Raw genomic sequence first — 28,000 nt, forward strand, 5'->3', positions numbered from 1 at the left:
TGCGCCCATAATCACCCGTGCGGCTACATACATACAGTTGGAGCCTCCGGGTGCTTTTCAAGGGGAGCCCCATGTAGAGAGCATTACAGTAGTCCATACGGGAGGTGACTAGGGCATGAGTGACTTTTTTTTTGAGGCAATGGGTTTTAGGATTGAGGAATATATATGAAATATTAATTGTTAAAATGATAAAGATTTAGGACGGTGTTTATTGTTTAGAATTTTGGGTGTTATAGTTTTAGAATAAGAATTTTGTCTTTTTTTAATTCTTTTTTCTTCTTAAAGATTTTAAAATTTGGAACAAAATTGATTGAGGGAATGTGAATAATTGTATTTATTTTAAGCCGGACCAAACCCCTGCTCTAAAAAGATGTATTTTATGTTTTATGTTAAAAAAATAAAAAATTTTGGGAAAAAAAAAACCTTCAGCAAATCCGATTTCAAAAGCAGGCAACATAAAACCTATCAGGGTGACGTTTCGTTAGAGGAAAAAAAAACATCGGGAAGGAGCATCGGCTCTTCAATTAAATTCTAATATGATTTACATAAATTTATATTAATTATATTTAATTAACTATACATAAAATAAATAAAAATAGTTTCCTATCATATTTCCCGGCACTTAGCTAAACCAGTGTTTCTCAAGCGTGGGCAACTTTGTGTGACTTCAACTCCCAGAATGCCCCAGCCGGCACGCAGGAATGCCGGGAGTCGACGTACACGCCGCCTTCGAGCGGGCGGCCTCGCCCCACCCACGCCAAATACCACGCTCCGCCCTCTGACGTGGCGGCGGGGCGGGGCTGCACCCGCCGCGTCCCTCGCAAACCTCGCAGCAACGGCGCGCGGCCCCTCTCTTCTCGCGAGAGGCGTGGCTGTGGGAACGGGCGGTAGGGCGACGCGGAAGTGGCGGAGCGGAGGCGGAGGGAGCGGCGTTGGCCGCCTGGCGGGGCTTCCCACTCCCTCCTTCCCGGCCCTCCGCCGCCACCCCGACCCGCCCGGCGGGAGCGGCAAGCGGCATCGGCCGGGGCACCCTGGGCGGCAGCTGCCCCGGCTCCGTCCGCCGGCCGCTTCGGTTTGCCCTTGAGAGGCTCCCGCAGCAGCGGCCTGGCCGGCGCGCCCTTCAGGCGGCAGCGCTTCGGAGCCCCCCCACGCCCCCCCCGCGGTCCCTCGGTGCCGGCTGAGGGGCGGCGCGGGTTGCCAGGCGCCCGGTTCCTGCCCGGGAGCGGCGCCAGATCCGGGGCGCGGAGGCTGCGACCGGCCGGCGAGGGTCCCCTGGGCTGCGGCCGATGAGAGCGCCGCCCTTCCGCCCCGCCAGGTGCTGAGAGAGCCGCCCGGCCTGCCCCATGGTGGGGTTCGGCAGCAACCGACGGGGCGGCCGCCTCCCGTCCTTCCTCTTCGCGGCGCTGCTGCTCGTCATCGCGGCGCTGGCCTTCAACTCCTGGAGCTCGTCGTCCCGCCAGACGGTCCTGCAGGAGGAGGTGGCGGAGCTGCAGGGCCAGGCCAAGCGCGGCGATGTGGCTCGGGGCCGCCTGGAGAAGAGGAACTCGGAGCTGCTGCTGCAGGTGGAGGCCCACAAGAAGTCCCTGGAGCAGAGGGAGGCCGACCACAGCCAGCTGAGCGGGCAGCTCCAGGCCAAGGACGGCCAGGTCCGCAAGTGCGAGGAGGGCAAGGTGAGGAGGGCGCCCCGTTGGCGAGACTGCGCGGCTGCCAAAGGAAGGCAGCGCTTCCTGGCCTTGGAGAAGATGAAAGGGAAGCTAAAGGTGGAGGGCCGGAAGGCTCCTCCTCTTGATCTAATTCAGGGGTCTCCAACCTTGGCAACTTTCCATCCTTCCAAGGTCTTCCGGGTGCGCTTCAAGGTTTTGCTTATCACCTTTAGAGCACTCCATGGCTTAGGACCTGGTTATTTACGGACCGCCTGCTACCACCAATAGCCTCCCACCGGCCGCTCTCATAGAGAGGGGCTCCTCCGGGTGCTGGCGGCCAAACAATGTCAACTGGCAGCCCCCAGGGGGAGAGCCTTCTCTGTGGGGGCACCTACTATCTGGAATGAGCTCCCCCCGGAAATACAGAGGATCCCGGATCTGCGCACCTTCTGTCACGCTCTCAAGACTTTTTTATTCCATCAAGCCGGCCTGGCCTAAATCTTTCCCCTTTAAAATGTAAATTTTAATTTGTTTTTAAAATTATTGGGTGTTTTTTAATTTGTCTCGGCCAAATTGTTTAATTCGGTTTTATTCTGGTTTTAAATTTTGTATTTATGTGTTTTATTCTGTGGCTGTTCACCCCGCTGAGTCCTTCGGGAGTAGGGCGGTATACAAATCCAATAAATGAAATGAAATGAAATAAATGAAAGGTCGGTAAAATGAGCACCCAGGGCAAGAGGCTGACTGTGTAAACCGCTTAGAGAGGTCTGCAAAGCAGTATATAACTCCAAGTGCTATTGCTATTTAGTGGCACTGAATAAAGTGACTTATGACTGTTTTCAGTTATGACCTTTGCAGCATCCCTACAGTCACATGATCAAAATTCAGAGGCTTGGCAGCCAATCCATATTAATGATGATTGTAGCATCCAGGAGTCATGTGATCCCCTTTTGTGATCTGATCAGCAAAGTCAATGGGGGAGCCAGATTCACTTAACTGTGTGACTCACTTAACAACTTCAATGATTCACTTAACTGCAGCAAGAAATGTCATAAAATGGGCAAAACTCACTGAACAAATGTCTCACTTAACAGAAATGTTGGGCTCAGTTGCGGTCATAAGTCCAGGACCACCTAATTAAAATGCCATAAGCAAACAAAATTAACAGGAGGAGGGAGTTAATGCAGCTGCCCCACCAGTTCCCCAACCCTGGGGTCCCCAGCCTTGCTTACATAGTTCAGTATATGCTTCAGTCTCTTCTGCTGAAGCAAGGGTGGGTTGTGGGATTTCAGTCCGTACTTCAACTATAGGCATCTGCAGGGAAAGCCCGCTGCCTTCTGCAAATTACTTCTCGGGCACAGGGTATGTATGAGGAGGTAGCTGCCCTGATCAGTTTAAAATACCTGCCTCTTAAGAGGCAAGCCATAAAAACAAAATAGTAGGATGTGTTTTCTAAGACATCAACTGTATTACTTTTGTTTAAGCCAAAGAGAAAAAAGGGGATGTGAAAGTCTCATCCCTCCAGGGATTTTATTTCTTACATTCTCACCCCATCTCTGAGGCTCTCAGAGTGAGGCTATAGACAAGGGAAGGTGGCCTACCCCTAATCAGAGCTGCCTTCAGAATCATTTGTTCTAGAGAATTTTATTCTCGGAACAGGAATCTGTACTACTTCACTACTTATTTTTTGTTTTTAGGTCAAACTTCAGAGCAACATATCATACCAGATGGCAGACATACGTCGCTTAAAGGGTAAATGTTCTTGGTGCAAACATGATTTTATAGCTGAATAACATAGAGCAGTAAAATGTAATGCCAAGTAGGCAACATGCTTTCTTGACGTTTTGGAAGGCAGCTACAAATATAATCTCTCCTACTTTTTGTGGACTATTGTAATTTCTCTTTTAAATATTTGGCTACATAAATATTATAAATTTACTAGAATATGAAACATTAAAAACAGGCAGCATCTCTGAAAAATATCCATTATCTTCTGGAGTCTTTTTAATGGGCCTCAAATATAAAAGCAACAGCCTCTATTGTTTTGTAACAAAGTAGCTGAATAAGGATTCAGAAAGGTATATTTTGTTTTATTTTACTTCAGTAACATATATTTTTATTACTATAGTGGAAAATTACCCAGCCAAAAACAAGGCTAAGTATGGAGCACTTTTAAAAAATTGTTCAATTATTTTTACTTCGGTTTAGAACAACTTGCAGAATTGCGTCAAGAATTCCTACGACAAGAGGACTATCTTCATGAATACAAGAAAAACAATACACAACTTCTTAAAAGATTGGAGTATGAAAGGTGAGAGATTAAATATGAATAAAAGTAACCTGGTTATAAGTCATTTTATTGTTGCTAGGTCAGCTCATTTGTTTATGAGTATTAGGATCAGTGTTGAGTATTATTTTAACCATAATCTTTCGTGGTTGTTATATATAAAATAGGTTCAGATGTTTGGCCTCAGCCATGTTGTTTGATAGGTCAATACAGCTTTATAATTATTAACGAGGAGATGAATGCAACACATTTTGCTTTGCTTGTTTGTAGAAATAAAATCTGCAAATAGATTGCAGTTCTCCAAAGTCAATAGACAATGTAAAATGGTCAATTTACTGGTGTTTATAGAGAGCGCTGCAGTAGTATGCCGCTCTACTTGGGTTCATGACTGATCAAGATTTTTGTGAAGGAGTTCCTCAAAAACGTTAAGAGACCCTGTCTGTCTGCCTCTCAAACTCTCCTGTTTGCCTGTGACCTTTATCTGGGTGAAACAGTTCATCAAAAGGCAATCATTTTTGAACCAAGATACCTCAAGTCGGGCTAACTTACAGAATGCATCCAAAATCTGGGACCTAAGACTCCTATCAAATTGAAATTTGGCAAATTTTTATGATGTAACAATTATAAATCATTTTATGACATAATGCAAATTGTCAAAAAACTTTCCCTGCGGTCAAGTGTTGATCTTTGTGCTATGTAGCTTATCAGAGCCTATTTGCAAGGCAGATCCATCTCTCAATCTCCCTGAATTTTGAAAAGAGCTTTTCAAGTGTACTAGGACTTCTGCCATTTTTGAAAGCATTGAGGAATCTGGTAAGGAAGTATCTCTGAAACAATGACCCCATGGATATCAGGTTGTCTGGTTTCCTATAAAAGCCTTTTAAGAACTATACTTTCCTTAGCAGATCATAAATGATACAGCGGGAAGCCTAGAAAAACTCAATCTCAGTTCTAAATTCCACTCCATCTTGGTTCTAGTTTTCAGTGTGGGCAACAAATCAAGGAACTAAGAATACAACATGAAGAAGATATGAAAAAAATGGAGGAACAAGTTATGCAGGACCAGAAGGTACATTGTTCTCTTTGCGAGGGGTGAATCCAGAAGCCTTTTGCCTGTTTTTGCTCCCTCCCAACATGGGTATAAGATGGGACTGGCAAGGAGCAGACTTGGCAACACTTGTTGCTGCATCAGGGTAGAATTTTTATTTTATTACACTTGGGCTGTAGGAAGTAGGTGATGCAAAGGTGAAAAGAAAGATAGATGATTTCTATATGTTGATCCCAACAATGAAATATAAAGCATTGGATTAACTGAAAGATAAATTAATGTTTTCCTTGCAAATTTAACTTTTAATGCTTAAGGAACATTTTCACAGCAGGCCATTCACGGGAGCCAATTCACCAAAGACATTGAGAGAGGATTGAGTGAGAGTCCAAAAGTAGTGAAGGCAACTCAAAAACTGAACGAAGTTAAGAATGAAGCACCATCGACCAACAATATATCAGATGGAAAAGGTCTGTGTGGGGCAACTGTAGTAAGGCATCAGGGTCCCTCTGGCACTCATGGGAGGATGGCAAATACTTGCCTGGCACGTTACGTGGCCAGGCTACACACCTGGTGGCACTGCACAGCTCAATCAGCAGAGCTTGGGAGGGGATGGGGGGGGGTTAACCTGACTGCAGCAGGAGGTTAGGTGAGATAACTTTCCTCTGTTACCATTTCAACTCCCTTCCCTGGAACAGTCTGAAGGCCCCTAGTTTTAGAGCTTCAGTGGATGGTGCAGCAATGGGAAAAATATCTTGTTTTGACAGAAAAGATTAAACTCGGAGATGACGCAGGCATGCCTGGAATAGAAGAAAATGACCCTGCCAAAGGTGAAGATACACTCACTGGTTAGTATCTCAAATCTAATGTTGGCTGACTCTTGCCTTTCTGCTCACTCCATAGACAGATATTTGAATTGATAAATGGGACCCAGGATACTTAAAAATACTACTCTGATAAATAAGATTGGTGATGTTTTCCTTACTCATGCAGCATTGTTTCTGGGTTAATTATGTTGTTTTTCAGTTGGTTTTCACAGTTGGCACTAACCGATTAATGTCCCATCCTGATCTGAAATATGAGAGAGATGATGGCTGTAAGGCAGGACTTCTTCATGGAAGTCCTGACACTGGTTAGGAAATGTTTTAAGACCTTCCTTTTTAAATGGGTCGTAGTAAGAATAAGAGCCTTTTTAGATACTTTTTTGATCCTTAAAACTTGTGAGAGATTGCTACGTTGACAGAGGACTTTTGTGTACTGTCCAGTCCCAAGTTTGAGGCAATGTATATTTATTAATATATGCAGTGGTTTTTCTACAAATCTGGAATTGCACATTTTTATTCATTGGTTGTTAATGCTGGTAGTTGCTGTAATCAGCAAACCCTTCAGGGCTACTAGGACAGAGATGTGAGTCTCTGATTTTCCCCAGGAATTGGCATTATGACCGTTGTAACTAGGGAGGCTTATGGTGAACATCTACATTTGCTTAGAGCCACAGCTGGATCTGTAACAGTCTGTCTCCTGTAGCAAACATTGGTCTTTAGCAGAATTATTTGGCCTTTTTGAACCAAGTGCTAATAATTGCTCTGTAAGTAGTATTTACAGATTTAAGTATTTAAGTAGTATTTACAGATGTGAGTCATGGTATGGATTTGTGTTTTTAGCTTTGAAGAAGCCACTTTTTTCAACTTCTCAAAATCAGCATCAGCCTGGTGGAAATGTTTTCACAGAAAAAACCCGTACAGGTGAGAAGATGTGTCCTGGGTGAAAGTCTTGTTGATTTGCCCTTCATCATGAGCTTTTCTCTGTGTCCTTGAACTCTGGCTTTGTATTTTTGTCTGCTCCAGGGGCAGATGAGGGTAATACTGACATGGTAAACCAGGTACCACCAAATTACCTTCAGCGGGCAATTCCTGATCACACATTGGACATTCAAAAACCCAAAAAACAGCTTGCAAAACAGACTTCCAAGGAGAGAGTCAACGACTTTCAGAGAATGAAGCAAAGTGAGTCAGACCATGATAATTGAGCATAATTGCATGTGTTATCTCAAGTTCATTAAAACACCTAATATCTACCAGCTGGCTGTTTTAAGTATATTTGTATTCAGATGTCTTTGTTTTTAAAAATCTTAGCCATTAATTGCTGTACTATAAATCTATCTGAGAAGCTCAGAGCTCTATCTTCTAGCATTCCTACCCAACATGCTAGGGAAGCTCATGGTCCACCACAGTGGTATGAGGTTTGTGAATCCATCATTCTGCAGTGTTGTGACCAGAGCTTCATATAAGTCCTATCCAGAAATGGACTCTGATGAAACAAAGAAAGTGTACTCTGTAGGGGTTTAGGTCTTTATGGAATGCATATGGCTAACGTGAACTGTCTTCTAAAAAGTATGCCAAGCTCTACGATAATTAGCCTCTCTTAAAGAGACTAATGAATCAGATGTTCAAATCTGAGATGGCAGTCGGGTGAATTGGGTGGGTGGGTTGGGTTCATGCTCTATAAACAAAAAAACAACTTCCCATTTCACATATTAATTGCCTTCTTCAGACTCTTGGGTTCATGATGTAAATTTGTGGAAGCTGCAAATCTTCATCATGAACACACAGGATCTGCTGACCACTTTTACCCTGCCTGATGTCACTGTGCATGATACCATGTGCCATAAGAAAAATACTGAATGAGAGTGATGTGCATGGGAAGAGGCCAAGGAGGAAGCCACCAGACTCCAGAAAGCACATTGCTATTCAGCTCGAGTTTGCTAGAGAGCGCTTGGGTGACCTAGCCAGTCACTGAGATAACGTTGTGTGGGCCAATAAGGAAAGACCTAAATGCATTGGAACATAATGTGTGAAGAAAACAAAAACTGCAGTTCAAGGAAAGAACCTTATCCTGGCTGTGAGGTGTGGGAGAATCAAAGCCTGGAACAGCTTGGCAAAATCGGCAAGATTTTTCAGTGTGGACAAATTCAGAATCTAAGCTTTGGGTTGGAAAAAAACAGCAGGTATAAAATGAAGAAAGCCCTATAGGGCAGGAATCCATGTCAAAAAAGTATCTGGTTGTTTTGGTGGTTCACAAGCTGAATATGAACTAGCTGTGTGATTCAGTTGCAAAAAATGCAAATGCAATATTAGGCTATATTAACAAAACTTAGCATGGAGATCAAGAGAAGTGATTCTGTGCTGGTGAAATTTATTTACATCTCACCTTTATTATTTTTATAAACAATTCAAGGCAGCAAACATATCCAGTACGTCTTCCTTCTATTCTCACAACAACAAACTTGTGAGTTGGGCTGAGAGAGAGTAACTGGCCCAAAGTCACTCAGCTGCCTTTCGTGGCTAAGGTGGGATGTGAATTCACAGTCTTCTTAGCCTTAACCACTAGTCCAAACTGGCTAGACCTTTCTCTAGACCAGGGGTGTCAAACTCAAGGCCCGTGGGTTGGATCTGGCCCACAGGGTGCTTAGATCTGGCTCATGGGGACACCCTGGAAACAGTGAAGGAGCGGCCTGCGGTGCCTCTGCCAGCGAAAACGGAGCTCGGGAGACTGCGATGGTCTCTTGCAACCCTCTCCATTTTGGGCCACCACAGGTGCCCCCGACACGAGTGATGCCGAGCTAGCCATGCCCACCCTGCCCACGCCTATCTGGCCCCAACCCAAGGTCAAACACAACCCTGATGCGGCCCTCAATGAAATCGAGTTTGACACCCCTGGTCTAGACTATTGTATCCTATTCTGGGCATGGCATTCAAGGAAAGACTTTGACCAATGGCAACATACCAGGTAGTGAGCAGCAAAGGCGGTAAGGGAACGTGGATGGGAAAAACTGGAGGAATGGTTGAAGGTGTTGAGTACAGCCTGGAGAATACTATGCGGAGATGTGATTTATGTCTTGAAGTATTTTAAAGGGGTGTCAGCAATAGGTACAAGGAAGAGTTTAGTCACCCACACGATTGACCCAATTTTTACAACCTTGTTTACAGGGGGGATTAAGCGAATGGTTTGCTGTGGGTGTGTTTTTGCTGAAAACCAAAAGTAAAGGCCTGTTTTCAGCAAAACCAGCATAAAACATAGTTATGTGACCATGGGACACTGCAAATGGCTGTAAATGAGGCCCAGTAGCTGAGCATCAGAAGTGCAGCCATGGGACCACGTGATGGGGGGAACCGTCGGAACTTTGAATCCAGGCCGTAAGTACCCCAAGAGAGGCTGTCATAACTTCAAATGTTTGCTCAATGACTGGTCATAAGTTGAGGACTACCTGTAAGCCCTGTTCAGCAATGGAAGAGGGTGCCTTTAAAGAGAGCCTGGAAGGCTCCCTTTTTGGGATGCTGTAGAAGTGGATTCTACTTGAGCAGAGTGTTGGATTGAATGACAATGAGCGTTGGACTCTGCAATTACATTCTGATTAACGGCTTAGATAAAAATGATCTGAAGCTCAGCTCTTGGGACTTTTTCTACTGTACTATCTTTGAAACAAAATGCTGCTTTGTATACTTCAGTAATAGTAATAATAAGGTCCTCAGGAAGGACTGAATAGATCAGTGATGGCTAACCTTTTTGCCATCGCGTGCCAGGAGCAGGGGGGGGCGCGTGTGCCCAAACCCATAATTCTATGCACCCTGTCCCATGCATATGTGTGTGACACCCCCCCCCCCCCACGCTCCTGGCATGAGATGGCACGGTAAGCCCATTTTTTGTTCTCCCCAGCCTCCAGAGTCTTTCTAGGAGTCTGGGGAGAACGAAAACAGCCTTCCCCCCAACCCCCGGAGACCCTCCGGAGGCCGAAAACAGCCAGTTAGCCAGTTTCTGACCGTTTCTGGCCTCCGGAGGACCTCCAGAGGGTGGAGAAGGTTGTTTTCGCCCTCCTCAGACTCCTAGAAAGGCTCTGGAGGCTGGGGAGAGAGAAAAACGGGCCTTCCCCACCCCCTCCCCCTGAGGTCCTCCGGAGGCAGGAAACAGCCTGTGTTCCTGTTCTACTTCTGGTGGGCCCAGAAGGCCTGAAACGTGCCAGAGCTGAGGTTGTATGGCCACCGATATGGCTACACGTGCCATCTGTGGCACGTGTGCCATAGGTTCACCATCACGGGAATAGACAGACAAAATTGCCAAATCCAGTCTGAACATTTGGCTGACTATGCAACAAACCATAATAACAGAATACAGAGTTGGAAGGGACCTTGGAGGTCTTCTAGTCTAACCCCCTGCTCAAGCAGGAAACCCTATGCCATTTTGGATAAATGGCTGTCCAGTCTCTTCCTAAAAACCTCTAGTGGGATAGTGTTGTGGCCCGTCAGCAGCCTGTGTGGATTGTAGCTGATTCTGACAGCAAGGAGGCTGGTGTGGCGCTGTGCCAGCAGCCTGTGCAGCTGGCACTTGAGTCAGACAATGAGGAGGCTGGAGAAGATGTGGTGCCAGAGGTGGGGATTCAGCCAGGGCCTTCAGAAGCTCCAGTAGCTCCTTTAAGTGAAGAGGACGAAGAGGAGGAGTCTCTTCTCAATGCACGGGCACTCAGAGCTGCCAAAAGGCAGGAGTGGCTCCTCAGGAGGAGATCTCCTTGAGAGTAAGGCTTGGGGCTAATTGGCCATTCCCTTAGCCTATTTAAGGAGGAACGCCGACTGAAGCAATTTGTAGGGAACAACTTTTAGTTCATTCTCTTTCACGTCTGGATTCTCTGCAAATTGCTTCTGGGCTTTCTGCCAACCTTAGTAAGATTGTGATTACTTTATCTTTGGTTTCTTGTAGACAGTTAAGAAAGTTTCTTAACAACCTTTGTTTGGAAAAGACTGAGTTATTTTAGTAAATTTAAGTTTTGTACAGACTTCGTGTGTGCTGCATTCTTTCGGGTCCATAGCTGGGGCAGAACAGATAGGGATAGGAGGATAGAAGGGAATAGAATAGGAATAGAATAAATTGGCCAAGTGTGATTAGAATTAGATTAGACAAGGAATTTGTCTCTGGTGCATAAACTCTCAATGTACAGACAAAGAACAATGTCACACTCATCGATCATAAATCACAAGATACAACCATAATCATAAGATACAAAAACAAATGATAAATCATAAGATATCAATAGGAGAAGGTAGTAGGAAAGGTGAGAAGGTGAGAAAGTTGAGAAGGTGACAAGGGTAATAGCAATACAGCTTACTACATGAGTAACTATGGTATCTTTAGGCATAAGACAGTGCTGTGGGAGTTGGGTGTTTAGCAGAGCGATGGCATATGGGAAGAAACTATCTTTGTGTCTAGTTCTTTAGCCATGCAATGCCCTATAGTGACATTGCATGCCAAAACAACTAGTATTGGAGCGTTCACAACTTCTGGAGGCAAGTTGTTTCACTGATTAATTGTTCTGTCAGGAAATTTCTTCTTAGTTCTAGGTTGCTTCTCTCCTTGATTAGTTTCCACCCGTTGCTTATTGTCCTTCCCCCTCTGGTGCTTTGGAGAATAGCTTGACCCCCTCTTCTTCATTCTTCTTTGCTGGGCCTGAGATATTGGAAGACTGCTATCATGTCATCCCTAGTCCTTCTTTTCATTAAAATAGACATACCCAATTCCAGCAACTATTCTTTATATGTTTTAGGCTTCAGTCCCCTAATCATCTTTGGTAACTGGATGCAGTATTCCAAGTGTGGTCTTACCAAGACATTATAAAGCGGTACTAACACTACATGTTATCTTGATTCTATCCCTCTGTTAATGCAGCCTAAGATTGTGTTGGCTTTTTTGGCTGCTGCTGCACACTGCTGGTTAATATTTAAGTGACTGTCCACTAGGACTCCAATATCTCTCTCGTAATTAGTACTATTGAGCCAGGTGCCACCTATTCTACACCTGTGCGTTTGGTTTTTTTTTTTTTTTTTTAATTTGATTTATATGCCGCCCTTCTCCGGAGACTCAGGGCGGCTTACAATGCGTTAAGCAATAGCCTTCATACTTTTGTATATTTATGCAAAGTCAGCTTATTGCCCCCACAAACTGGGTCCTCAATTTACCTATCTTAGAAAGGATGGAAGGCTGAGTCAACCTTGAGCCTGGTGAGATTCGAACTTACAGTAATTGCAGGCAGCTGGTGTTAATCACAATGCTATTAGTCTGCTGAGCCACCAGGCCTTTTCTTGCCTAAATGTAGAACCTTATTTTTATTACTGTTCAATTTAATTTTGTTAAATAGGGCACAATGATCAAGTCTGTCAAGATTCTTATATACCTTGAGCCAATCTTTTGATGTGTTGGTTATTCCTGCCAGCTTGGTGTCATCTGCAAATTTGATGAGTTCCCCTTCTATCCTCCTGTCTAAATCATTGATGAAGATATTGAAGATGTTGCCCCAAAACAGAACCACTGCATCCTTCCCTTCATGCAGAAATGATGTGTTCAGATTCACGGTTCCAGACAACAATATTTTCTAGGAGACTCCTTTTTCTATTCCTGTCCCATTTCCCCCCCCCCACCTTTCTTTTCCCCAAGTGTTGTCAGTGTTGCGATTAAGTATTTTTCAGAAGTAGCTTTTACTTACAATCATGCTCAATCCTGCGTTCTAGGATCCTCATGAATACACCTGAATCATACTTGGCCTTCTGAAACTTGATGAAATCAGCTTTCTCTTGTGGGGAGCTAATGGATGCGGATGCATTACCTGGGCTCTAGTGGGCCAAGCAGCTTCTGTCAGCAAGTAGAACTTCTTATAAAAAGCTCTCAAAATATTATTGGCTCCAAAAATGAACACCACTCAGAGCCTGCCTTGTTTCCAAGGTCAAACTACGGTAGTACTGAAAACTTAGAAAGCTAGCAATTCTTTGCTGCTGGTATTTTTAATTACAGCTCTTTGGGTTTCACAAAGCGGTTGGAGTTTGACAATTCTATTTATCCAGAGCTTCCGTACATACACCAGTTTGCCCATTCCTTTGGCTGGGTTCTCAGCCCACCTGCTCTCAGCTACAGGATGAACAAAGAATGATCGATCCTAGACAAGCAAAAGCAATTCCCAGTCTTAATGCAGGACCTACTAAAAGAGAGCATGTTCAGTCCCAGAAAGAGCATCCTTTTAAGTGCTTCTGCTTTTGGGGCCTACCTGCTTTAGGCTGGAGCTAAATACCCCAGCCACTCTTCCATGTCTGGAGATGTTACGTCACCCCAGCCTCAAAACTCAAGGCAGGGGGCTGGCGGTGGTAGAGTTGCAGAAAGGCAGGTAAAGTCTTTTAACCTTCCATCCTCATAGCTTTCCATCAGTAGAAGCATCTTCCCTCAGGTTTTGTTGTTTTTCCAGATAGTAAACTGAGAACTTGAATAGCTTGATTGCTTTCTATCTTTGTAGATAATTAGAAATAAGAATTGCATTGTATTTATTTACCACAAATTTCCGTACAACATTTATGAAACTCATAACATGTATGCCTTCTGCTTAACTGTTTCTGCATGTATGTATGTGAGAAAGGGGTTGGACTCAAATCTTAGCTGAGTTTGTGAAAGATGCTTTGGAGGAAATTCTGGAAGGATTTGCAAGTTGATTTTGTAAGCATTCCCGGCCTCCTTTTGTGTTCTTTCACCATCTGATAATGGGCATTGGGTTCCAGTTCATCCACATAATATGGCACCGGATCTTGCCCTTCTTGCTATGTACGAGAAGTAGTTTTCTTCAGCTTAATTTGTTTTCATTGTGAAATTTAGTTTCACAATTCATATTTTTCTCAAATATTGGGAATTTTTCTATATAGGCTGGAGTATGTTATTTATTGTAAATTTAGCCCAAGTGACCAGGCGTTTTCATCAGCTCAGATAAATGGAAGTCAAGGTATGCTTAAAAAGTATTCAACCAGTATAAATTGGTTACTTGCCTTCATTTAAAGCAAGCAATTAAAATCTCTGCATGAAAAACACAGCAAATTGAGCCTTGGAAAATAACTATTCTGTGAAGAAATAGGAGTTGTACAATATGTGAGGTTTTGGACATATCTTTCTAGTTATTTAGCCAAAAAGGCGATAGTCCTTTTTCTCACAACAGAAGTAACGATTGTGTAACACAAAGTAAAATGTCTACTCTTGACTCATATTGTGATTTTTTTCCCCCTATGAAGTTCTGTATAATAAATACTCACCTTTCTGGGGTTTCTGGTGCTGGAAGAGCTGCAAATTCCCTTTCCACAACTTTCCTAACAGGTGACATTGAAGCCTCCCCTTCGATGCTTCCCCCCCTCCCGCTCTGCCTGCGCCCCTCTCCCCTTCTCCTGGCTTCTGACTGAACCTTTGCCTACTTCGCAGGCCGGTTCTTTGATGAGAACGAGTCCCCCGTTGATCCTCAGCATGGATCTAAACTGGCGGATTATAATGGGGATGATGGGAACGTGGGTGAGTATGAGGCAGACAAGCAGGCTGAGCTGGCCTACAATGAGGAAGAGGATGGTGATGGTGGTGAAGAAGACGTCCAAGGTGAGCTTGGGCCTTGTCTCCATCCCATTCACTTAACTTCATCCTGTAAAAAAATTCTTGGGATTTGTGTTATTTAGCTGACAGGAAAATACTTTCGGCACCTGAGATTTGAACTCGGCACCTGTATCTTTTTTGTAGTACTTTTGGAGTCGAATGTTTCCAAAATTGAAGCCGTTTTCTTGAAATGGCTTTTTTTTTAATCAAATGTATTTATGAAATTTGGCACTGTGTGTGAAGGGGCAGATCTAGCAGCTGAATCTTAAACTAGATTCAGTTTAAGATAGATTGTAGACTAGAGTATACAATTGAACAGTACTCTGCTTTGGAGAAACTAGCTGGGATTTTGAGCCCACTCTAGCAGAAACTATGTAGACGGTGATCTTTCAAAGCAAGCAAGGACATCTCCATGGAGATTCTCAGTCATCCAGGTCATGGCTGTCCCAAAGGTGCTTTTTCAAGAGGCAACTGGACTTTGGTTTTTCTTTGAAGACATTTCGCTTCTCATCCAAGAAGCTTCTTCAGCTCTAATTTCTAAGTGAAGAAGCTCCTTGGGTGAGAAGTGAAACATCTTCAAAGAAAAACCCGAACGTCCAGTTGCCTGTTGAAAAAGCACCTTTGGAATAAGCAAGGAAAATTTAATTTATCTTCAAGATGCCACAGAGTGCATTTGCTGCAGAAAATCCTTGGGGTTTTAGCCCTTGGGGGCTAAAGGATTATCACTTAACCTAAAGGGCAGATGGAACCCAGTGATCCACAAGTGTTCATGGATTTAAAAATCCACCAACACTGACAGAACAAGCCACTAGTATATAAAAAGAGCAAACTTCATTCCCCTCTAGCACTGAAAATATTAGCTAATTGGGTAATAAAATCTCTGCAAGAAAACAACCAAGTTGAGATCCTGAGCTTCAAATATTGGATTTAGAAAGGAGACCTAATAGGATGAGAGGGGAACATTAAATGATGAAGTGAAAGGTGAGGTTATAAAACCCAAGACTGCTGAAATCCAGTACTCTGGAATGTCTGGCCAAATGAGGGGTGAGCAATCAGCAGATGGCATGTGCCTCACTGCAGCCAGAGCAGCTGGGTCTGAAAATTGGGCCCACTTGGGAGGAAGCGTGTAAGGCAAAGCGGGGTGGGGGTGGGGATGAAGTCAGCTTTATAAAACGTAAAGAAACCCTGGGCTTTATCCCTCAAGACCAGGCAGGAGACATCTTGAAATCACTTGCTCTGGGTCATGTGACTATGGGGCTTCAGGTGGAGAAGCTGGCCACGTGCCAAATCGTGGCCTCTCCCTTAGGGCCCATTGGGAAAACTTGGTCTCAGTCTTCCTTTCTAGTCCAACTTCAGACTGCATCTTTCTTCGACCAGCTTCTTCCTGCATGCCACATTGCATCCTGTTCTGCTCAGTTTTGAATCAGATAAACTGAGAAGTCCCAGCATCCTTTACATAATTTATTTTCTCTGTTTTGTTAGATTGGAAAGTAAAAAACCCCAAAACCAACTGGTCGTTTTGTTAAGGACAGGTCTAATGGGCAAATTATTTAATTCCCAAACCAAGGGGTGGGGGTGGCGGCTGAGAAATCTGGACTCATTCATTGTGTTGATGTTGCAGTGCTACAGCACCCCAATCCCACCCAGGTATGAAAAGGAAAAGGCAGCCTTTGCAGCTAGATGTTCCTCCATGTCTCCCCTCTTCTCCCCCATTTGCGGGAGAGAAACTGAAGGGTGGTTTTCCTCCTTGCGTTGCAGATGATGAGGAGAGGGAGCTCCAAATGGATCTGGTGGACTATGGGAAACCACGCTTCAATGATGTCCTTTAAGGGCCCGATGACTTTCTTCTGAGAGATTGTGCAAGTCTTCAGTGCTTGGTGCAAAAGACCCAGAAGACCAGAGACAGTGCACTGTTTGACCTGAAAGGTAACATGCAGTGATGGGCGTACGGTGGGGTCCGGCCCTTTGCAAATAAGAGATGCTTGGTCCTAGAAAGATGAGCAGTGGGTAGAGTTACTGGACTGGGCTGTAAGACTGTTCTTTATCTGTAATCTTTGTGTTAATAATTAACATTGCAAAATAATTTTACATGTTTCTGAAATAAAGTGAACGTGTACAGTTTGTATCTCATACATAGTCATGACTTCATTGCAGAAAAAAAATATATAGATGGAACATTGAAACAGCAATGTATTTAATTCATGCAAGAAAATTGTTTTCTCTCGTCTTGTGACTTGTATTTTATGGTAACAATTCATTTTGAAAAAGTAAGACTGAAAATACATGATACGTGTTTATGAAGGAACTTTGTTTAACACAACTCTGCAAGGTCTGTGTGGCAGTGACACCATACGGGGATTTCGTCCTAGGAGAATGACTAATGTTGCCCATAGCAAATGTTTTGCAAACTATTCTCATTTTATATATTTTTTTTATTAGGCTCTAAATCGACAAACGGTATTTTGAGCATTCAAAAGCTAGTCTGCTAACTCACGTTTTTCTTTACAGCAGTGGGCTTTGATTGTATGCAATGATAGATTAATTCATTTAAACTTGCTTAAAACTGTAATCTTGGATCTTTTAAATTCATTCCTCTCTAAACCTGTTGTGTCCAGCTCCTGAGTGATGCTCAGTTCTTTTTAAGGAAAGTACTGCTGGAGGGATTCTGCATGAAAATGGAAAAGGGATCCACAGTCATGCATGTGCAGCAAAGGGCATCTTCCGTCTCCTGGGGAGGGCAGGGCCAGATGGATTGAGTACTTTGGGAAGTTCAGAGCAATGGCTACGTCCTGACAGTGACAGGCTATTAACCCAGACCAGCAAGGGCTATTGGGAATAAAATATTTAAGCTCTATATGACAGGGTTGATTGTCTTTCACTACAGATTGTTCTTACTTAACAACAGTCGTTGGGACTGGAAATTCCCAATGCTGTCGCTAAGCAGCTCATAAAGTGCAATGTGACATGAACATGTTACTGTACTTAGAACATCAGCTTCAACATTTCAGGTTGCCTTCGTTAAATGAATTCTGCGGTGGTGTTGGTTGCCCCTTGTAACCTCCTACTGCCTTCCCAATTGACTTTCATTGTCGGAAGCCAGCAGTGAAGACCACAAATAGTGACTATTAAAAAAAAAGTGACTGTGGAACCATGGGACGTTGCAACATTATAATTGAGAGTCAGTTGCCAAACACCCAGATCGAGATCACACGACTGCAGGTGTGCTTTGACCATTGTTAAGTACAAGGACCGCTTGGCTCAGTGCTGTTGTAAGTTGTTACTGAATGAGTGGTCATTAAGCGAAGACCACCTGTATTTCTGTGCTCAGGTTAAAGTTCATTTTTGATGAATAAAGTCCATTTGTGATCACTGCATTACGCTGAATTTCATTAGAAAATCATTCATTTCTGACAATTAAAATAGAAGTCTCTATCTGGGATTCTTTTGAGCCATAAGACGAAAGCAGGGCTCCTCAAGGGGAATTGTTCTGCCTGCAACTTTTCTTTCTGTGCTGTAAAAAACTGCTGTGTTTACACACAAATATAAGGCTGAATCTGCAGCCCTGTCCTGTTCTTCATAATCCCCCGTCTGTCTTTATGTTGCAACTGATGAACTGACAAAACTATTTCCAAAGCTAGGTGTAATTTTGTTAAGAATCTGCTGTTGAAATTGAACATTTAATAGGGTTTAATAAAAGCTTAATATAGCTTCTGTGTCTGCCTTTGTGTTCCTCTCTCCTCTTGGCAATGCAGAGTGAAGGGAAATGAAGATTTCCCACATCTCCAACACAATTTTGCTTCTAACACATGTTTTATGTATATGTGTACATGTTTTATTTAAATACACTGCTCAAAAAAAATAAAGGGAACACAAGCAGAAGACATCCGAGATCTGAATGAATGAAATAGCCTTATTAAATACTTTGTTTGTTACATACAGTAGTTTTGTGTTCCCTTTAGATGTTTGAGCAGTGTATAAACTACTGTATGTAACAAACAAAGTATTTAATAAGGCTATTTCATTCATTCAGATCTCGGATGTCTTCTGCTTGTGTTCCCTTTATTTTTTTGAGCAGTATATAATCCCTTACATTTCTCTCTGTGAATGTTGTGATCCTCTCTGCCCAGTTTTCCAGCCTCTCCAGATTAATTACAAACTTCATTCCCCAAATTTGATAAGCAGTCCATCCACCTCATTGTCCTGCTCATTGCAAGTGTTGAATGCTGGCTCCAAGATTGAGCCCCATTGGCCACTCCTCCTCTACCCGCCTATGCAGCGCTTAATGTTGACCAGGAGCCTTTGGTGCACGTCTTGCCCTGGGGCCGGCCTGCGGCCGCTCTGGGGCTCCGGGGGGCTACGCATCATGCCCGCGCAGCCTCTGCCAGGGCATTCCCAGGGCCGCCAGGAAAGAAGCGCCAGGCCCAGGAACCCAGCCCCTTCGCTCGGCCCGCCTTCCCCGGGAGCCTTCGCCTCCTTCCGCCAGCCCTGCGCTCGCTCCACCGGGCAGCGTCACCGCGAGGCCGTCGGGGCACTTCGCGGGGCCAAGGCGCCACCCGTGCAGCGGACGGCTTCTCCGGGAGCCTCCTGGCCGGCCAGCGGGGGCTCTGAGAGGCTCCGGCCCTTCCGCCCAGCCAGAGCGCCTCTTTGGCCACGGCGCCCCGCCCCGCCTGCGCGCCTGCGCAGTGTCGGCGTCGGGCAGGCCGCCGGGCTCGCGCCTTCCCTCCCCCGCCCGCCAGCATCCGGGTCCTTCCGCGCGGTGCAGCAGGTCGGTAGGCGGGAAATGGCGACCGGCCGCTGCTGGGGCTGCTGAGCGCGAAAGGGACCCAGCGGGAGCGGCGGCGGCGGCGGCGTTTTGTGGGAGCCGCGCGGCGGGGGAGGCCTGCCGGGCCTGGGCTGCCCTGCCGCCGCGGGGCCGGTCTCCGGCGGCGGGGAGGCGCCCGACTGCCCCACCTTCCCCTCGGCGCTTCACAGGTAACCGCCGCGAGCGGCGCGGGAGGCGGCGGCCACGGCGGGCCCGGGAAGCGCGCTCTTCGCCCGGGGCTCCCGCGCAGGCCTTGCGCCCGCCCACCCGCCTAGGCCGAGCTTGCCGCCGCGGGCGCCCCTCTTGCTCTGCGCGGCCGCCGCCGCCGGGCCGGGGTGGGTGGGCGGGTGGGCGAGGGAGCGCGGGCCGCCTGCGCCGCGGCCGGTGGGGTCTGGCGGGCACTTAGCAACGGGGCGAGCGGGAAGCGGCGATCCAAGGTCATCGGCGCGCGGGGAGGCTCCGCCGGCCGATCGCGCCAGGATCCCCCGGAGGGTCCGTCCCCGCCGAGCCCCGCAGAAGCGCCCTGGCCCTCCGGGCGGCCGGGGAGCCCTTGGGGCCGGGGGGCCGCCTTTGTTCCCCGCGGCGCGGCGCCCGGGAAGCGGCGGACACTGAGCCTGGAAGTGGGGGCGCCGGGGGGGCTTCCTCTCGGCGGGCGGGGATCGCGCCATCCCGGTAGGCGGGGAGCCCGAGACCCCCGGAGGTGGAGCCGGCGCGGAGTTTGCCTCTCTCGGGCCGCTCCACCTGCCCGCCGTCGGTTTCAGTTTCGTCCTGGCTGCTTCCCAGTCCCGGCCCGTTTCACTCAATACGCGAACACACAAAATCTGGCCCGACAGAAACGGGGAAGGGAAGCAGCTCCTGCGGGGAGCGAGGCTTTGCGAAGCCAGGTAGGAAGGAGAGGGATGCGGGCCGAGCGAAGGGTGCCCGGGGAATGAAGACGGGGCTGCCGGGAGAGTTTCGCTCTTAAGATTCCCAGGGCTAAGGAAGCAGCGCTTCCCTTGGCGGAGAAGTAGCCGACTGTATTGAAAGACTCTTCTAAGGTGGTTTTCAAATCTATTTGCTCATCAATTATTGTTTGCTTTTACCGGACAAATAATTTAATCTCTGTTTCCATTTCTCCACTAGTAAAATGGGAATAATTCATCACAAACTGCTGGTGCTGCAAGGGTTAATTACTTAATGTTAATAAAGGGATTTGAAGATTAAAAAGGCCCTACAAGTAAGTTCCTAAAGTTCGTATTGGTCATTGAAGTGTAATAGTGATTTTTTATTCATTCTATATTTGAAGAAATGGAGTCACCATTCACTGTGATGAATGTTGTTTTTGGGTGGGAGAAGAATAAGCACTGTGTGTTTTGCCTTTCCTGTTCATCCTAAGCATAATTTAAATGTTGCTTTAGTGACATGCATGCATTACGCCTTCTCCCGAGCTATTACTTAACGCTTCAAGGAATGGTTTTTATAAATGTAGTCATCAGGGGTTTATGAATTTTCACTTGGCACGGTAGCTGGCCATAATTTGTGGCCATGAGTAATCCTTCCTCACCACCATATCCTCTGTGTATGCCAGATAACTGGGAGTCTCTCAATTTGCTCTGGGCATTGAAAGAGACAGAGGCTGACTAAAGCTGTTGTAGTTTGTGCCTGCTGTCAAACTGAACAGAAAAAAAGCATAAGCTGCTGCTGCTTTTTCTCCTAAACTTACTTGAGTTCTGTCAGTGTTAGCCGGACCCCAATATCCCAGTAGAGGGCACGGAAGGAAGGTAGTCCCCTCTGAAAGGGAAGGGAGGGAGGTTCATGATAAAGGAAGGCAACTCACCAAAAAGGAGTGATGGAGTCTGCAGATTGCAGTGCAGAAATGCTGGATGTCATAGTGGCCAAGGGATCCGAGGGTTGTAGGACATATAGTGCCACATCTTTTGAGGCCCCCGGATGGGGGAAAGCTCCAGTGGACAAGGAAGAAATTAGTTTTTTCTCCTCCAAGAAGGAAATTAGACCCAGAAAAAAATAAACTTGGAAAGTTGTATTATACTAGATCATTTACCTCAGTTTTATTGTTCTGACTGGCAGTGGCTCTCCCAAATAAAAATGGCAACTCTTTCCCATTAACTCCTATGCAATTATTTTACTTGGCAATTAACTCCTAGACCTTTTGCATGTGTCTCTGTCAGTTTGGGTAAAAGAGACGAGCAAGTCCTTGAGGAGGTCTATTGGTGATGTGGATTTATGCTTTGAGAGTATTGTGTGTTTCCTTGCTGAGCACATGTAAAGGACAAGGGCACGCTTTATTTGCTTTCTTATAAACATTTGTAGCCTAGCTTTTTGTACCTTGAGGTATCCTGTACTCTTAGAGGCTTGGCGGCTAGACTGCATGCCAATTAGTTCAATTAATCAGGGTAATTGCTTTGATTCTTTAGATGTTTTCTTCTTTGCTAGAAAATGAAACATTCTTAACTTCTTTGAAACTCCCTGGGACACTTTATTTTAGTTGGTGGATGGTTTTATTATTATTTAGAAGTGACTAGTACTGGTTTATGAAATCTTATTCTAGTTCAGCTTTTTTAGTATTATTGTAGTCCATTAATGTACTTAATCATGTCAAAAAATAAATATACTCCATGTAAAGTTGCTTTCTGTTTTTTAAGAGAAATTTTTTAAAAATATCAATATTTTATCTTCAACGTATGTAAAAGGCAAAGATAATATACAGGCAGTCCTCCACTTACAACTATTTATTTAGTGACCCATCAAAGTTACAACAGAACTGAAAAAAGTGACTGACCATTTTCCCACACTTACGACCATTGCAGCATCCCCATGGTCACATGATTAAAATTGGATGCTTGGTACCTTGACTGTATGACGGTTGCAGTATCGGGAGTCACGTGATCCCCTTTTGTGACCTTCTGACAAGCAAAGTCAATGGGGAGCCAGATTCACTTAACAATTGTGTTACTTAACAACCGCAATGATTAACTTAACAACTATAGCAAAAAGGTTATAAAATGGGGCACAGTTCATTTAACAACCATCTTGCTTAGCAACAGAAATATTGGGGTCTATTATTGTAAATTGAGGACTACTGTATTTTCCGGCGTATAAGACGACTTTTTAACACATGAAAATCTTCTCAAAAGTCGGGGGTCGTCTTATACGCTGGGTGTCATTCTCCTGTAACCAGGCAGACCAGCCCGAAAGGCTCTGACGAGCCTTAAATGGCTCTGGCGATCCAAGCTCTGACGATCTGCTAATCAGGCAACGCAGCTGGGATCGCCAGAGCCATGGAGAAGGGAAAAACTTTTCCCCCTCCAGCTTGCTTACCTTAGCTCAGTGGTTGGGGGTCAAACAACCCTTTCACAGGGGTTTTGCAGGTGGTGCAATACAGAAAAACGAGCGCAGCCCTCGCCATCCGGAATGAATGGTGCTGTTGTGGCGGTGGGGGAGGGGGCGGCAGAAGCGGGAAGAAGCGGCGTTTGCGATGGCTGGAAGCTGTGGGAGTGAAGCACTACTTTCATTTGTACGGCAACAGCATTCCGCCTTGGTATATTTGTGTCAGTCAGTGGCGCAAGGCAGCCCTCCTCTCCTGCTGCCTGGGACTCAGAGTGGTAAATGGCGTCTGATCCGGAGAGCAGCTGGATTTTGCTCTCCATTGCGGACGCCAGATCAGCCCCCTGCAAACTCTCGTCTCTCGAGGAGCGCTCCCTGAAGCGGGGCTGGAAACTTTGGTTGGACTGCTTGAGAGAGGAGAGCTGGCAGCGGGGCGATCTGGTGTCTGCAATGGAGAGCAAAATCCGGCTTTTTCTCTCCGCTGTAAGAGCGCTGTAAGAACGGCAGCCCTCATCTCCTAATGCTTGGGACTCGGAGCGGTAAATGGTGACTGGTCCGGGGAGCAGCTGGATTTTGCTCTCTAATCCGGATGCCAGATCGGCCCCCTGCAAACTCTCGTCTCTCGAGGAGCGCTCCCTGAAGCGGGGCTGGAAACTTTGGTTGGACTACTTGAGAGAGGAGAGCTTGCAGCAGGGCGATATGGTGTCTGCAATGGAGAGCAAAATCCAGCTACTCCCCAGACTAGTCACCATTTACCGCTCTGAGTCCCAAGCAGCAGGAACCGAAGGCTGCCTTGCGCCACAAATATACCAAGGCAGAATCCTGATGCTGCACTTTCAGCAGAGAGATGAGGGCTGCCTTGGCCATCGGCTGGCGCAAATATATCAAGGCGAATGTTCATGCCGCACAAGTTCAAGTAGTGCTTCGCTCTCACACTTCTTCCGGCCCTCAGTTTCTCAGGGAGATGCTTGACTTCCTCTCAGCCCCAAGACACTGGCTGGCCCATTAGATGAGAGAGAGAGAGAATGAGAGAGAAAGAGAGAGAATCAGAATGAGACAGAGAGAGAGAGAGAAAGAGACAAAGAATGAAAGAGAGAATCAGAGAGAGAGAATCAGAATGACACACAGAGAGAAAGAGACAAAGAATGAAAGAGAGAAAGACAGAATGAAAGAGAATGAGAGAAAGAGAGAGAGTGAGAGAGAGAATGAGAGACAGAGAAAGAGACAGAGAATCAGAGAGAATGAGAGAGAATGAGAGAGAGAGAGAGAAAATGAAAGAGAATCAGAATGAGAGGGAGAGAGTGGGGAGAGAGAGAAAGAGGGGGAGAGAAAGAATGAGAGAAAGAGTGGGAGAGAGAAAGAAAGAGGGGGAGGGAGAAAGAGAAAGAGTGGGGGAGAGAAAGGGGGACAGAGAGAATGAGAGAGAGTGGGGGGAGAGAGAAAGGGGGAGAGAGAAGAAAGAGTGGGAGAAAGAGAGAGAAAGGGGGGAGAAAGAATGAGAGAGAAAGAGTGGGAGAGAGAGAGAGAAAGAGAATGAGAAAGAGGGGGGAGAAAGAATGAGAGAGGGGGGGAGAGAAAGAAAGTGGGGGAAAGAAAGAATGAGAGAGGGGGAGAGAGAAAGAGAATGAGAGAGTGGGGGAGAGGGAGGGAGAGAGAAAGAGAGAATGAGAAAGAGTGGGAGAGAAAGAAAGAGAGGGAGAGAGAGAGAGAAAGCGAAAATGAGAGAGAGAGAAAGAGAGAATGAGAAAGAGTGGGAGACAGAGAGAGAGACAGTGAGGAGGGAGAGTGCCTGAAGGACCCCATCCCGTACTGGGAGTCCAGGTGCTTCAGCAAGCGGCGCACTGGATTTGTATTAGTGGTCCGCGAAATTTAAAATTATGAAGTTGGTGGTCCCTGAGGTCCAAAAGGTTGGGGACCCCTGACCTAAGACCATCGGAAAACACATATTTTTGATGGTTTTAGGAATAACTTTATCGTTGGGGGTCACCACAACATGAGGAACTGTATTAAAGGGTCGCGGCATTAGGAAGGTTGAGAACCACTGCCTTAGCTGCTTGCCTTGCTTCGCTTGCCTGAATCCATTCCATCAGCAAGCCACTCCCTGCCTGCAATCAAGCAGGCAGGGAGTTGTGGACTTCAACTCCCAGAATTCCTCAGCCAGCAAAACAAAGCTGGCTGAGGAATTCTGGGAGTTGAAGTCTACAAGTGTTAAAGTTGCCAAGGTTGGAGACCCCTGTTCTATTGGGTAAGTTTTTTCCCCCTTTGGGAGCTTTAAAAAAATAGTTAATTGGAGTTTTTTTTAGTTGTTCTTTTTTAGACCTAGCCATTTAAAATTTAGGAAGTTTTAAATTTAGTTTTCATATAAAAATAAAAATAAAATAATATTTGTGCAGCTTTCTGAGATTTAGTGTGTTTCTGTAGTGTTTCACTCTAACTACACAAACACACAAAATCTCACAAAGCTGTATGTGGAATTTTGTGTGTGTAAAGTGTGAAAGTTGGGTTTTGTGGCTTTTTGTGGCTGTGTGAGGTTCCTGCTTGTTTCAGGGGCCATTTTGGGTCTAGCACAGCTGCTTTTACATTGTGGGTGAGCCAGTTGATGTTTTTTTAATTTTTATTTGGTGTGCGTTGGAAGAGGGGTAGTCTTATACAGCGAGTATAGCCCAAACCCTATATTTTAACAGGAAAATTTGGGGGTCGTCTTATACACCCAGTCGTCTTATACGCCGGAAAATACGGTACCTATAATAGGGAAAAAACTGAAACACTGACTTTGCAATCGTTCAACAAAGAAATACAAATAAGAAATAAGTCATTTTGTTCTGTAGAAGAAGTAAGCAGACTCTTGACTCTAATACCTGATTGCCCCTTTGGCAGAAACCGCCTTAAATAGGCAGATTTTGTTGCTGGGGAAAAAAATAAACTTGTGATTTATGGAGTTTGATGATTAGAAAGAATAAACAATGAACAGAAGGAAATTATGTAGGAGTCCATGGCAGATTTTACTCCACTAGCCATAGCTGACTTTAGGGGGTGGTGCTCATCTCCGTTTCAAGGCCATTGAGTCAGTGCTATCTGTAGATGTTTCCATGGTCATGTGGCCAGCATGACATCACAGAACGCTGTTGCCTTCCCACCGAAGTACTGTCTATTTATCTACTCGCATTTGCATGCTTTCAAACTGCTAGGCTGGCAGGAGCTGGAGTGAGGATGGGAGTTCACTCTGTCACAAGACAGAGCTTGGCTCTTGAACCTGGGCTGTTGACTTTCCAGCCGACAAGCCTAGCATATTAACCTCTGAGCCATCGTGCTGCCCAGGTAATCTTAGAGAAGGTAAAATATAATTGTAACTGCTATTAAGAAAAAAAAGCCCACTTCTTTATAGCTTATTCTTCTACCACTTCTACCACTTTTTTTACATTTTACTTGCTAATTTCCTTTGTTTTTTTGTTGCAAAATTTATTTAATGCAAATTATATATAAGAAAAGAAACATCCTTAAGTAGGCAATTCTTATAACTATCTACCAATCTATGTCGTGCCCTAGGAGGAATATTTTCCCTTTCAGTGCAGAATTTTTTCAACTGTGCGATGTTTGAAGGATCTCATGAAAGTAGAGACTAGCGTGTAGGTAATCATACTTAACTCATACTTAACTCTGGCTCAGACCAAACCTTTTTTCCCCTTGGCCTTGTCCCAGAGACTATGAGGGATGATTTTCAAGCCACATGAAAAAAGACAGTGGCAAACTAAAATCTCATGCCTGGGCTTCTACTCCGCATGGGACAAGACCAGGCCAAAGCACTCATTAAACTGCATGTAGCAGACGGAGTGCCAAGTGGACCTAGCCAGGTCCCCAACCTTCATTTGCCAGTGAGCCCAACTGGTTTTATATCTTCCTGCTGCTCTCAGATGCCAACCTCCTATAACAGGTGGTGTTGCAAGGTTCTGGGCGGCAGCAGTTGAAATATGTCAGAAGGTGACCTATGTTACAAATTAGTTTTAATGAGTATCTAGACTGTTGTGGAGTGTTTTGTATTATGGTAGATTTGGTTTGCCATGCTCCCCTACTACTACTAGCCCTTCTTTTAAATTCTTTTTAGATTTTTGTTTTTATACTTTTTAGATTTTTATGCTTAATTTTTATTCTCTTGTATCTTTTATGCTTTTTACCCCACCCCTTTTGTGCTGGTCTTTGACCGTAATGAATGTTTTGATTTGATTTGATGTTTCTCCAGATAGATGGTCTTACATTCTCCTCAAGCACCCGCTGGTACAACAATGGATTCATAGTGAATTCTGTGATAGTGAGTTGCCCTGATACAAAGCTTTGCCTTGCCTTGCCTTAGTATCGGGTTCTTCTGGTGAAATGCTGTTTTTGGTTTTCCCAGAATGTCAATTTTGATCAAATAATTCTATATTTGCCTTGTCTATCCAAAGCCAGCATTGTCTTTTCTTAGGTATTGAGTTTCACTCTGAGGTTCTTTCTGGTCAGAAAGGTTTCCTCCTGGCAATCTTCCCATGAAGATCTGATTTGTGTTGCTTCTTTCTAATGGTAGATTCATGCCTTTAACATCAGTAGAGGCAAGAGCTCCCTGCAGGCCACAAGATGAAATTCTAGGATTCTTAGGGACTTCCTTCAGCATCTTGGTCTCTACTCTGAGGCTAAACTGGTTGGGACAGCCAGCCTGGGCCAGTTGAAAGCTTGAAATCTTCTTCATTTGTAGATTGATTGATTGATTGATTGATTTATTTATTTATTTATTTATTTATTTATTTATTTATTTATTTATTTATTTATTTATTATGAGATTTATATGCCGCCCTATCTCCAGTCGGACTCAGGGCGGCTCACAACAGTAAAAAACATCTAATGAAAAAGTTAAAAAGAAATTAAATCCAAATCTCATAATTTAACAGTTAAAAGTGCAATTAAGATTAACAAGTTAAAAATTAAAACCCCATCAGTCCAGGCCAGTCAAACGAAACAGCCACGTTTTCAGGTCGCGATGGAAAGATCTATTGATGATCTATTGGACAGTGGAATGATTGATGTCTACTTTTGGTAAACTTTCATAATCCCTTATTGGGCATCTATAACATTTCTGAAGGCTTAAGAGAGCTCTTTTGAACTAAACTTGATGATACCATACACTAAAATAAATCAAACTAAATATCTGAGGTTTCGTGTTTGTCCCAGATCCTTTCTAACAGTGTTCTGACCATTCGAATCATCATGATTCTGATTTTAGGCATTTAAGGTAGTGGTAAATGTAAAAGTGTACTTACTTTTTCCACATGCATATTGTGCCTTTATATCTTATTATAGCAAGAGAGTCAAACTCATGGGCCGGATGCGTCACACACCGTTTTAGCAAAGGGGGGGGGAGTTGCAATATGTCACATGATGACAATGTGACAGTGTGAGTTTGACATCCCTGTACTTTAGGGTCTTACAAGGACCACAAA

The 28,000-nt window shown here is 45.0% G+C and overlaps 2 protein-coding genes across 5 annotated transcripts in view; both read left to right on the plus strand.

The window, feature by feature from the left end:
• Window positions 1-882: 882 nt before the first annotated feature.
• On the plus strand, window positions 883-18,114 carry GOLM2 (golgi membrane protein 2). 4 transcript variants are annotated; one of them, XM_070953925.1, is made up of 10 exons: window positions 883-1,670; window positions 3,341-3,395; window positions 3,852-3,954; window positions 4,909-4,999; window positions 5,310-5,445; window positions 5,743-5,823; window positions 6,640-6,720; window positions 6,823-6,981; window positions 14,246-14,413; window positions 16,166-18,114. In XM_070953925.1, the coding sequence occupies exons 1-10, from the start codon at window positions 1,344-1,346 to the stop codon at window positions 16,234-16,236; spliced, it is 1,272 nt and encodes a 423-aa protein (XP_070810026.1). In that variant the 5' UTR covers window positions 883-1,343; the 3' UTR covers window positions 16,237-18,114. The 4 variants fall into 4 exon arrangements, with proteins under 4 accessions (XP_070810026.1, XP_070810025.1, XP_070810027.1 ...); XM_070953924.1 differs by having other exon boundaries at window positions 885-1,670; window positions 5,307-5,445; XM_070953926.1 differs by having other exon boundaries at window positions 885-1,670; window positions 5,307-5,445; window positions 14,246-14,332.
• Window positions 18,115-19,282: 1,168 nt separating this feature from the next.
• Window positions 19,283-28,000, plus strand: part of CTDSPL2 (CTD small phosphatase like 2) — a 41,799-nt gene continuing 33,081 nt past the window's right edge. Inside the window, exons 1-2 of the mRNA XM_070953384.1 lie at window positions 19,283-19,378; window positions 20,331-20,424. The gene's annotated coding sequence lies outside the window, so the exon portion shown is untranslated. The remainder of the gene's footprint in view (window positions 19,379-20,330; window positions 20,425-28,000) is intronic.

The sequence above is a fragment of the Pituophis catenifer genome, unplaced genomic scaffold, assembly GCF_029215685.1.
Source record: "Pituophis catenifer annectens isolate HBS135680 unplaced genomic scaffold, rPitCat1.0.hap2 SCAF_14, whole genome shotgun sequence".
In the NCBI taxonomy this organism is placed as follows: domain Eukaryota; kingdom Metazoa; phylum Chordata; class Lepidosauria; order Squamata; family Colubridae; genus Pituophis; species Pituophis catenifer.

Bases quoted from the DNA above. Each gene is read 5' to 3' on its own strand.
- GOLM2 (XM_070953924.1), top strand. From the start codon at position 1,344: ATGGTGGGGTTCGGCAGCAACCGACGGGGCGGCCGCCTCCCGTCCTTC. The intron at 6,721-6,822 runs GTGAGAAGATGT...TGTCTGCTCCAG, and splicing joins CACAGAAAAAACCCGTACAG to GGGCAGATGAGGGTAATACT. The intron at 6,982-14,245 runs GTGAGTCAGACC...CCTACTTCGCAG, and splicing joins CTTTCAGAGAATGAAGCAAA to GCCGGTTCTTTGATGAGAAC.